Genomic DNA, 12,327 nt, shown 5'->3' with positions numbered 1-12,327 from the left:
TCCAGCATAAGAAACACTTTTTTGGCTTCTGGCTTTTTTGTTTTCTTTCCCAGTGTGGCAGATTATCAGGGCCATTTTCAAGATCATGATTTCAACAGATACACTCTTTAAAAGGATTCTAATTTGGGAAAACCAAACAACTTCAGAAGAAACAAAAAATAATCCCACCTCATAAACAGAAACAAATCCCACACCCCTCGAGTGGACAAACACTCCATAAATACACTATGGAGAAAATAAAAAAAAAAAAACCAACAAATCCAAAACTCCCCTAAATCTCAATTGGCTTGAGAAACCAAGCAAAAGATTAATGACCTACTTTAAAAATTTTATTTAAGGAAGGGGGAAATGGGAATCAAGGAACAACAACTGCAGGGTCTACAGGGCCAAGCCCTCTGATACAAATTCACTGCCTAATGCATAGTCTATTATGTATAGCACAGAGGCATGTAGAAAGTAAATAAGCTACATCTGCTTTCCTAAAAAGTCTCCGAGTTTTTAGATCCTGGACTTAATGCAGTTTTGAAAGACAAAGGTGCAGCAGTTAATTGTTTCAAAAAGCAATGCCATGTTTCGTACTCAGTACCTCTCCGCTCTTACAGGTCTGACAGCCCAGATCCCACTTCATGGTCCCCCTTCCACACCAGTCACACCAGTCTGCAGTAGGCAGCAAAGCCTCAGCCCCAGCAGACACACACAAACACATCCCCATTCAGCTCAGCCTGTTCCTTCCCTAAAATGCCTGTGAAGAAACACCCTTAAACAAAGCATTTTAAGATCTCCAGCTTGTTTTGGTATGAGCAGGTGACCCGGCTGGGCACCTGACAGCCCCGGTGGAAGCAGCACTATTGCCGTACGGTCCATCAGTGAGGGCAACGCACGTCAAACACACACGGCAGGAAGACGCTATGCCAAAACAAAAATAATTCATTTCAAGATTGCATTTTCTGGCATACATTTACATTCACTTGTCACAATACCTTAGTTTACCCCGTCCCGGGAAATCCGAAAGAAAGTCTGCTGAGGCGACCGGCAGCACGGGGCCAGCTCCTGCGCCCGTGGGAATCAACGTGAAAGGCTGAAGGAATTCAGCAGTAACAGGACGGTTTCTTTCCAAGATTTCCCATTTCCACCAAGCTGGAGGGACAACGACCCTGCACAATTACCCACTTTCCAACCGGACATATTCCTCTGTCCTGTATGTCTCCCAACGCCCTTCCTATAAACTGTATTACAATTATACAAAAAAAATAAAATCAAATCATTTTTAGCTGAACTTTACCCCACACTCGGGATATAGGGATTTATCCACCAGCCATTAAATTGGCTTGCCTCCAACCTTCACAGAAATCTTGTCAGGAGGATTCTGATTTTTAACAACATATATATATACACATATTAATATGTACACAGACAAAGAAACTGCTCTTTCAGTTAGAAAAGAAATTAAATTTCATCACAGAATGAATCCTATAAAAAGATATGTAATAAAGTTGAAATACCCATAAAATAGCTATTACTAAAGCAAAGCTTTCGTCAATAAGCCTCCAAAACTTTAAATGAAGAAAATGGCTTCACGAAGTGGTAGTCTAGATTTCCACAGTGAGGACACTGCTGGACGTTGCTGTATTCAGAGAAATACTGCATGCCAATCCGTACATCTATTACTGGCTTCCCACAGTGCTTACAGTTCAGTCGAGCCTGTAAAAAACAAAGAAACAAACAAAAAAACCCTTTTGAAATAACCAAATTCAGCTCCGCTTCTCACCTCTGGAAAAGAGAGCATCGCAGGCAGCCCCCTCCCCGGCAGCAGAGGGGTGAAGTCGGGAGACCAGCCGTCCTGGGGTCTGCCAGGAAGGATGCTCCTCGCCCGGGCTGGTACCTCGCAGGCATACAGAGTGTCTTTCACACACCACCGAATTCTGGAGCGTAAGCTGCCTCCCACTCTGACAGGAGGCACATCGTGTGCATGTGTGTAATCTGTAATTCTTTGAAAACTCTAATTCTCATTACGAAGTTTATGCACACACACACGATTGTTTTGTGTTGATTAATCTCTGAACCAATTCCTCAATCCCCAGCGCAAGAAGTGCTGTCTCAATAAATCATTAATGAAGCCCCAAAGTGAAGAGAGAAGTTTTACATTTGCACCATGCAATTCAACCGTTCAGGCTGACGTTTGAACGTGATCTGTCTATGAAATATATCAGCATTTTAATCTTTTGGCTTAACAAATGTATAGGTCAATCTACTTTATCAGCATGGCATGGTATTGTATCACTTTAGGTATCTAGTTAAACATTTATAATACGTATCAGGTTATACAAACTAAACATCAGTTCAAGCACACAAGCTATTCCACAAAATCCAACTCAGAAAGGACCAACACTACCAAGGTGGATATGAGAAATAATTAAAGGTCAAGGGTGAGGACAGACAGAGCTATCGATGTTCAGCAGTAACAAAAACCCTAAATCATCAGAAGAAATCTAGCTGAGAAACCCAGCCCACTTGATGTAAAGAAAGCAACAGGCGGTGTGAAAGCTCAGCAGGCTGTTTGAAATACTCAAGAGAAGCAGAAGAGATTTGAGATCGTAAAGGAATTTAAAGAGTAAAGGTGGCAAATAAGCAGCGAGGGCCTAAGTCCAATACGCTACTGAAAGCTTCAGCTCTTCACTAAAAAGACAAAAAAACTATTTTCTATGGCAATCTTGATTTAAGGAATTTTCCTGGGATGAGAGGAGGAAGAAATTATTAAAGTACTATTACTGTTGAGACAAGACTCAAGATGAAACAAACCATCAGCTCCACAGCCATCTGCTCTGCTTGAAAAGCAGAAATTCTAAGAAATACAATCACTAGTGGGGCATGGATTTGTAGGATTTTCTTACCCCTCGTTAAGGTTGTGTTGTTCTCCCCCTTGCTACTGTCCAGCACATCAGCTAGCTGCTACTAACCTGGCTGCAGTTCATCATCGAACATGCACATCTGTGATGTATAATTAAATATTTTGAAATAAGGTATGAAATTATTCAAAATAGAAATTATCAAGGCAATTTGGAGTTAAATTATATACAATATTTAAATGTCATTCCTCTGTATGCACAGAATCATCTGTAACAATCACGGTGAAACAATAATGCGTATTATCTGGCAATCACAGTCACTGCAGCTAATGATTTCACAGTTCTATCACTTACCATGTACTGTCACACTGTCCATTAATCATATAATTAAGGCTCTTGTATAATGAGACCTTAATTCTTGTCTTGTACATTCCACAGAAGCAATTCAGATTTAAATTCGCTGGCTTTTACAGAGCTAGCAAGTCAGCATCAGTGTTTTATCTTTAAAAGTTCCTATTTTAAAAAAAAAAGTTACAATCTGAAGAGGTACTAAATTTGGAGGGAGTATCTCTGTCTTTATTTATAATTGTTACCAATGTTATTTTATCCAGCAGCAGCAACATCACTTGTCTTTTAAGCAACACATTTTGGTAAATAAGTTAAATTTAAAAATTAAATGGCATTTTGCATATTGACAAAACTGTATTTTTAGATTGCTCTTAAGCACGCATGATACCAAGAAGCAATCGTACTTCGAACGAATGCATCTTTGTGAGGCTCCTGTTCTCACCCAGTACCACCACCCGCGTGTCCAAAGGCAGCAGCCCCCTCCTGAGCATCCCGAGTGGACCGCCGAGCCGTTCCCAGACAAACGGTGCCCGGTGCTTTTTCCATGCGCTACCCGCACAACAGAAGTGCTCTGCCCATCGCACGGGCAGCTCCCGCGGATGCCGACCACCCTGCTGCCTCAGACACACGTCTACTCTGGAGCAAGCCCGGGCCTTGGATCCTTCTCACCCAAGGTATAGATTAGGGAGCATTTAATGAAAACTAAGCTGCTGTGGTGGAGTATTTAATGAAAACTGTGGTGGAGTACCATCAGCAGAGTCAGTCACAGCAAAGATTAAGGAGAGCTGGGTAATCTCCAAGCACAAAGACTCTTTAGACCTTTCTGTTCCCTTGGCTTTTGTGCTACAATTATCTTACGATAAAACACAACGCAAGCAACTGAAAGAAACTCGAATACATGAAACATCTGCTAAAAATGTGCAATTGTTACTAAAATACTACTGGAATTACAGCTGATGCCAAACATACTTGCTAGCGATCATCCTAAGCATCAGATTTAATTGTGAATGCATTTAAAGGGGCTTTATTTAAAAACATCAGTATTAACCACTGACCATTGCGCTGGCTTTTGTCTATCTATAGGCCTTTGTGTCTCATAAGTTAAGACAAAGGGACAGGGACTCCGTCAGCTTTCTTGTCTTGCACTCATAGGGACAGGCTGGAAAAGAGGATGGAAGAAGGGAAGGGAGAAGGAAAACGCAAACCTTGGCTTTACTTATCATCAGTTGGAAATTCACCTTATGAGTCTTACTTACTTACGGTACTAACCTGACAACAGGGGGATGCTGCCAGAATATCGTAGGTATACATAGTTCCCAGCTGATGCCAGCTTCCATCCCATCGGGACTTGCACTTAATGCAGATAATTTTGTGAACCCCTTCTAAGCAGTCTACGCAAACAGCATAGAGGTGCATAAGCCTTCCTGTGAACAGGAAACACACTTCTTAAGGAAACTAGAACAGGAGATTAAACCAGACATTTCCTGCAATGTGTTATCTGCCCTTTAGTGATACAAATCACACCTTCTTAAAATCTCTCTTTTTTTTTTTTTTTAAAGGGTGAATGGTAAAGTAAAAAATTATTCTCTATGGGAAATACATAGGGCTTGACTGAAGCTATTTTCCATGGATGCAACACTCAGGAATTAGTCATCACCCTGCCCACCCTCCCTTCCTCCATTTGCTGGTAGACCTTCGCAAAATATTTTATAAAAGGAGTTGCTGAGTCTCTATGAACAGATGCCAGGTTAAGCTATATGATCATCTGCAGTGTTTCCAAAACAAGGATTGTGCCCTAGCTTCATCCCCACCTGACAGAAGAAGTGGAGAAATGCTGAAGTCGATTAGCAAGCTGGGTACAGAGTCATTTAACAACTTGCCAAAATCTTCCAGCGAAAAGGGAACTAAGGCCCTAATATTCCTCATGGAAAAAAGCAACAGCCAGAAGAGCAATTTTCTTTTATGTACTTTTTCCTGACCGTTCCTTAACAGTAAGTACATTTTAAAACATTATATAGTATACATACACAGACTTTAACAGGCCATTCAGAGCTACGGATCTAGCGAGCTCTACCATAACCTTTGGCTCTGGATGCACAATGACTTTCAAAGCCCGGGTTACACTGACTTCCATAAAAATCAAGAGGTTCAGACTTGAAAAAGAAATCTTTTCTCTACATAAACATGATGAAACTCACCAATGCAAAATCCAAGATGCAGACTTCATGGAAAACAAAAAGCCCTACACAAATTACAAAGATCTGGCATCTAGATTATGCCCGATTTGTAGTGACTGCATCAATCTGCAGTTTAATAGTTGGCTACCAGATGTGGGCTGACACAGAGTGACTAATTCTGTAATATACCATATTTTGCACTGCTATATAAGACAAAGCTAAGAAGTAGTGCAGTTACAGATCACCTACAAAATAGGACTGCAAATAATATGTGTTTATTTTGGATTGCAATTTGTGCTCTTTAGTATCAAACTACTAAACACAACACAACCTGTAATTTAATGAACACACACATACCTTGTACCTCTTCTAGATAAAAGAGAATAAAATATTAACAATTTATGATTAGTCCATACCCCACACTTTCAAAATTAATGGTTTGGTTTTTGATTTGTTTTGGTTTTTAAGCCAACTATTTTAGAAAATTGAGAAGAAAAGCCAGATTCTTCTTAAAATATATATGTACAAAATAAACCTGCTAGTATGAGCTGGGAAAAATTGAGTTATTCCACATTGGCGTATTCGGCTCTAGAAAATGTGATGCGATGAGACTAAAGTGCAAATATAACAAACTCTGTTCCTAAAGTGAACACTCGAGATTGGAGACGTTCAGATAATTCCACGCACAGAAGTTTTGTGTTGTGCAGGAAGATAAAAGAATTTTCCTCATTTGAAGTTCCATACTGTTCCCGCACATTAAAACACTGCATTCCTCCACCGCTTAATTTTCAGGATCCTTGTTACATAGGGAATGAGGCACCTGGTATCTTAAACATGCCTGAAATAAAAGAAGTGATTTTCTGTACTGAAGAGAAAATAACACCCTGGAACAGCACCTTGCAAGCTTAATTTCATTTCAACGTGTACTTCTGATAATAAACCACTTTACCCAGGACAAGGAGGTAAAAATTTTAACAATTGGTTATTCATGGCATCTTGTCTGAGCAAGTTTTTCAGACATATCATCCAATGGGTAAGGAGCAATTAATTAAAAATAATAATTATGCGGAGTTTCATTCTTAGTGGCAAAAGTTAACAAGTCACAAGCTTCACTATTACTAAACCAGCTATTAGTACTAATGAAATCACAAGCACATTGTGAATGCCTCCCCACAAAAGCAAATAAGCATTGTTATCTCACATATTCTGTTTATCTTGGAGATTTTTTTTAGCTTTTATGTTCACCTATCACTTTTTCTCCTTGAAGTACATTAGGCAAGACAAACAATAATGTTAGCATGAACACTACTTAGTGACTTAGTGCACAGTGATTTAAGGAAGGAAATAAAAAATAAAGTACAAAGTTTGTCGAGTAAAGGAATGTTACATAACACATATTATGACCATGCATGGGATATAACAAATTTTATTGACAGGAGAGAACCTTAAATGTTAAAATACCTCTCGTTAACGCCTTTCCAACGCCCTTTTCAACGTGTAATTCTATGTTTTTGAACGTCAAACTACAACTACTTTCTCTGACTTATTTTACCCGTGCTGGCTGCCAGCAGGCTGCTGGACAGGCGTGTTTTGCCACGTACCACCCTGATCACTTATTTTGGGGCTGCGGCTCATCCTAGCCCACACCCGTTTGTTCCTCTAGCAGAAGAAAAGCAACGTATGCCTTGGTCTGAACTCAGTTCGGAACTGGGACATGGTCAGGATGCAGTCCAAACAGGTGGGAGTCTGGAAATAAGTCTAAATCCCCCACTACACCATTACTGCTTCAAACCACCATGTTGAAAGCTTACTTTTACTACGTCCAACCTCTCCAGGCCAGTGTTAACATAGGACAAACTATGGCCTTTTCCATATAAACAAAAATAGTTTGCTATAAAACAAAACTGTTATTCTCTAGTCTGAAAGCAGGTGAGAGGCGTCTCATCTCACCTGTGGTACAAATATAACTTTCACCCATACTGCAGCACAGCACACTTAAAATTAAAAGGGTTGTTTAAAAGGCTGATGTGTATCTTGGAGTAAAGCTCACAACAGATAAATCAGCACGCACACGCTGCAGAAGAGAGCGGCTGGAAAACCTTCCCGTGGTCTACCTAGAAACCAGATGAGAAATGTCTTAGTTGTACACCCAAACACAAGGCACAGATCTTTCTACACGGCATTTGCTTTTTTGTAATTCCTTCTAAGTGTTTCAATCTGATCCGTGTGATTAATTTGGACACGACTTCAAGCCTTACAGAACTGCTTAGAAAATGCAGAATCGGGATGAAAATCTATAAGGGGGGGGGGACGGGGCACAGAAGGCAGTTCCATCATTTAATGAAACCTGGCATGACTGACAAGACAACCTGTACCTTGAAGGTGACAGGGAACATCATATTCAATCTCATCGTGTCTCGATGGGCTAAGGAACAGGGTCCCGTCCACCAGCGGAAACTGTTCAAACACTGGCAGCGCCCTGTGGCATAGCGCACAGTTTACAACGTTCCTGTGGCTGGCACTAAGAGCAGCAAGGATAAACTTCCGCAGGTCCTCCCCTTGGCCCACCTGGGCATCATCTTCCATCCGCACATGGAAAGTATTCAACTTATGCCTGGGGATGTGAGTAAGCAGCTCGGAGAGATCGAGCCTTCTCAGAAACTGCACAGGGGCGTCGAAGTGTCCTGATCTATGTGCTTGCAAACCAGCTGCCCCGTAATCAAAGTGCGCGTTCCTGAACATGCCCCCACCGGCCATGTTCTTCTTATGGGGCTCCAGGTGAATGGCGTTCTTCAAAAACTCTCCTAAGTATCGCGAGGAACGAGGGCCGCTGAAATGCGTCGGGGCAAGAATAGAGTAGCCCGTGGGCGGGGACTGGCCGGGAGAGACACAAGGCGAACGAACTGCGTAGCTGCCGCCCATGACACCCTTCTCCTGGGAGTTCTGCCTGTCCATCGAGTGCCTTCGCTGGAGGTCATGACTCAAGGCTTTCTGTGGCTTGTTGGCCGACCTGCCCTTTTTGGCCTCCTCTGCTGACTCTGCCATGGACCTTCCTGTGCTCTTCTCCAGCACTGATTTTTTCTTCTTATCATCCTGCATTCGCTTCACCTGGTACCAGTCAGTGTCCTTCTTTAAATGACCCTGCCCACAGCGACAGGAGCAAAAGCGAAAAGCCAGGTCATATCCCTTCTTTGTCCACATGTTCTGGCGACACTGCTTTTCGTTCCAGCTCCTGGCTCTGCCAATGCAATTGAACTGGACAAGAATGCTGCTTTCCCACTCATAGAAGCACTGAAGGTGCATCCAGGTGCTGTACGGGCAATGCTCGTTGTTGCATATAACCTTCTGGTAGTCATCCTTCTCCAGGTCCACCGGCCTGCCAAAGCTACAGATCAGTGGAGTAGCACAAGGGGCTTCTGTGGAAAATAAAACAGACACATTAATAACTTAATAGCCCACTAACTGAAATACTTCTTTAAATGCTGTGACAAATACGCACATGAGCTCTTATTCATGATCCGTGGTATCAAAGGGCCCCACAAGCACTAGCTCTGGGTCAGGGCAAAAAGCAGTCTTTGCCAAAAAACCTTAAGTATGTGAAAGGAGATATGGAAATGAAGGAATAAGGAAACAAAATGACATTACAGCTTGTTTAATATTCAAAGCCAAAGCACCTCAGAAGCATTAGACCTCCTCAAGGGTTTGCAGATACTGTTGCAAAGGCTTTAAGAAGTGAGGAGAAAGCATGTGGATGTTTCTGGAGGGTTTCTTTGAAGCCTGAGAGGCAACGTGGAGAGAACACACAGAGATGCTTGTTTGAAAAACAAGTAGGCAATATAGCCCGGCTTTGCGATCACAGGGAGAGGCGGGATTGATCTTTTCTTCGGGACTGAGCAAGAGACAACAGCTAGGGAGAGAAGGAGGAAGCAGAGGACTGTGAAAAGCAAGACCAACAGCTTATGTTCCTAATGCAGAAAGGAGGGCCGTCATTACATTGCTCAGGCAGACACAGACTATACCACCATCACTGACCCACTGGATAGTTAAATTTCACAAACCAAGTAGTTCTGCAACGCAGACAGGTTAAAAAAACAAATGCCATGTGGTCTTTTATCAGCAAAGTAGCAGCCCTGGCTATATCCTTGAGCAAAGAACAGTTTATTTCAATTCTCTTCCTGCAACAATGTCAGCGTCTACACAAAAATATTCCACAAAAAATGTTCATTTATGGACCAACGACATTTCCTCCTCCCTCATCAAAGTACCACAGACTACAAACTACTCCCATTTCTGGCTGCTCAGTTGCAGCTGGGAGGCACAGAAAGGACAGGAAATTTTCAGCTTGAGTTTCTACTGTATCTTAAGAGTTTCTAATTATGAAGTTTTTAGATGCTTAGTCAAGTATTACAAATATTTCTCCTCTGTATTTCTGACTTCCTACTTCCTCCACTTCACCAAAAAATACTGCTCCAACAAGGGCTGGCAGGCTGCCTTTTAACCTCTGTATTGCTGCATTCAAATACTAGCAGGCTTCTTCAGGGTCTTCCACGCTCAAGTGCAGTCTCACCCCATGTGAAACAGAGCAAAAGGCTCCCTGCAGTTCCCCAGTCTCAGCCAGAGCTCCAGGACTTGCAAGAGAGGTACACTGAGCCTCGTGGAGAACAGCTGCTGTGATCCAGGGTTCCTTTCCTTAGGACTTCAAATCTGATAAACAGGGGAAAAAACACCACTCGGGTGCACTGTCTTTAGTCCCATTCTTGTCACTGCTAGCACAAACAATGCAATATAATTTGCCATGGGATGATAGGTTTTACGCAGCTACGTTCACTTTTATTCAGGCTTTCAGTAATAGACACACTATCCGTCACCATCTGTCCCACAGCAGCAACACACAAACCAGACACTTTACAACATTTGCCATACTAGTGGTTTTTCCCTCTCCCAACAAGTTGTTTTTTAAAGGTTATAAACAAACAAACAAACAAACAAAATCTTCAAGGTTACCTTCACTAAATTCAAGATTATGGTAGCTCTTAAGACTTATTTACCCAGAAAAGAAGGGGACAAAGAGTACAAGAGAATTTTCCCAAGCCATTCCCTGGAAGATGCCACATCCTTCACCACATTTGCCTGCCTTCGTTTCTAATGTCAGAAGCGGCACAGTTGCAAGGAGATACCTTTCTGCAATACCATTCCTTCAGGGACTAGATTACAAACTGCAACCAAGACACACTCCCAAAAAAGATCTCTTAAAGCTAAAAAAAAAAAAAAAAAAAAAAAAGACGACTATTTCATTTCAAAATATGGACTTGTTCGGCCATTGAAGACAAATTACCAAATTGAAGACAACAGAGATAAGAGAGGCATTCCCTCAGGACTCTTTGCAAGTTCCTTCTATACATGTGACACTTACATTTCTTACTAGTTGTCTCGGGTCTCTGAAAAGCCCACTAAGAACATGCAGGTTTTGCGATGTCTTTGAGAAGCATGAACTTTATTCTTCTCCGCTTTTTTTACTGTGTATTATTGAGTGTAATGTCGCTGGCCAAGAGCAAAAGTGAATAACTTATCTGCTCTGAAATACAATCTGTCTGTTTACCAGTTCAGAGAGTTCTCCCACGCATTCTCCCAGACTTCGATTCAAGTCACACTATGCCACACCAAGCATCCCTGCAAAGTTCTTCTTCACTGTCAGTTATTAATTCATTGTATTTAGGGTCTGAAAGTATAATTTGCACTTATAGCATCCTTAGACAATTTATCTCAGAGAAGCAGTTAAACTGAAACCATTAAAGGCAAATCATCAGAAGTCAGATGTGCAGCAAGATACCAGAGGTACCAATACGAACAGTCCTCACTTACGTGTTTCCTGTACTCATCTATTTTGGTCCATACTCCTTTCCACCACTGCCAGGAGGCAGGAAGAAAGAACATGCCAAATATCCATTTACGTTCCCCCTGTGTTTTGGAGTGTAAATATTCCAACAGTCGCAGGTATAATTATAGCTGACAGCCGAGAGAGTTACTATACAGACAAGTCTAGAGATCTCCGCTTTAGAATAAAGACTTTACACTTGTTCATCCATACTGACATAGTTAACCGCGTGTTCCCTTGATTAGCCTTTGAACATGTTTTTGGTTTTAGATGCAAAAACATAGGATCTCTAGCCCCTTAAGAAGTTTACAGCCTCTTCATTATGCGGACAAAAAATTGAAATTAATAACGTCACTGAAATACAGAAAAAACCACCACAGCCCACGTATTCCACAAAAGGTGTCCACAATTATTTGATTATGATCACGTACTGGGTGTCTAGAGGCTATTGTAAAGGTGACTTTCAACAGATTTTTTCCCCTTTTCCCTTGTTGGTCAGTGGAAGGACTGTGGAATGGGATCTTCTCCAGCTTGTCCTTAAGAACTTACAGATCCTGGATTACCTGAGGAACTTCCCACACAGCAAAACTATGAGCAAGAAAAATCTTCAAGTTCTGGACAGCGATGTCTTTTTCAGCATTTAAGTTAACTAGATCACTACAAAGTCTTCAGACATTCCCCCATCTAGATCTTCTATCTACTCAGTGTGAACTGGCTGGTCACAAAATCACCACAGCAAAAGCAGGTCTACAGCAGCTGGAAAAAAGCAACGGAGTGAACAAGAGCCTTCCCTCACACCCAAGGCTCCGCTGAACTGTTTAACGGTGGCACTGAGATCACTTTGGAAAACATCACTGCTAAGAGGAGAAGCTGGTCCCCACTCACCTCCTCTGGGAACGCAGCTGACATTTCACTACTGTCACTGCGGTAGCACAGACAACGCTAGAAAACCCACAGGTCTCTCTGCCATGTTGTCATGCTCCACAGCAAGGTTAAAGCCGTGCTAGCCAAAGCACCTGCTTTCACTGATACAGGTTTGGTACTATGGACCCCGCTGGTCTGGAGGCAGCCTTCATGGAAC

At 41.9% G+C, this 12,327-nt stretch overlaps 1 protein-coding gene across 1 annotated transcript; it reads right to left on the bottom strand.

Moving 5' to 3' along the window:
• Positions 1-1,536: 1,536 nt before the first annotated feature.
• On the bottom strand, positions 1,537-8,787 carry HECA (headcase homolog (Drosophila); the record flags this gene model as incomplete). The annotated part of the gene is made up of 3 exons (XM_010295210.1): positions 1,537-1,701; positions 4,464-4,618; positions 7,747-8,787. Coding segments are annotated over 3 exons (1,361 nt in total), but the record flags the coding sequence as incomplete, so codon positions are not given.
• Between the last annotated feature and the right edge of the window lie 3,540 nt (positions 8,788-12,327).

This window comes from Phaethon lepturus, unplaced genomic scaffold (assembly GCF_000687285.1).
Source record: "Phaethon lepturus isolate BGI_N335 unplaced genomic scaffold, ASM68728v1 scaffold9579, whole genome shotgun sequence".
In the NCBI taxonomy this organism is placed as follows: Eukaryota; Metazoa; Chordata; class Aves; order Phaethontiformes; family Phaethontidae; genus Phaethon; species Phaethon lepturus.
Note: the sequence above shows the minus strand (reverse complement) of the source record. Positions and strands in the feature narration are given on the sequence as shown.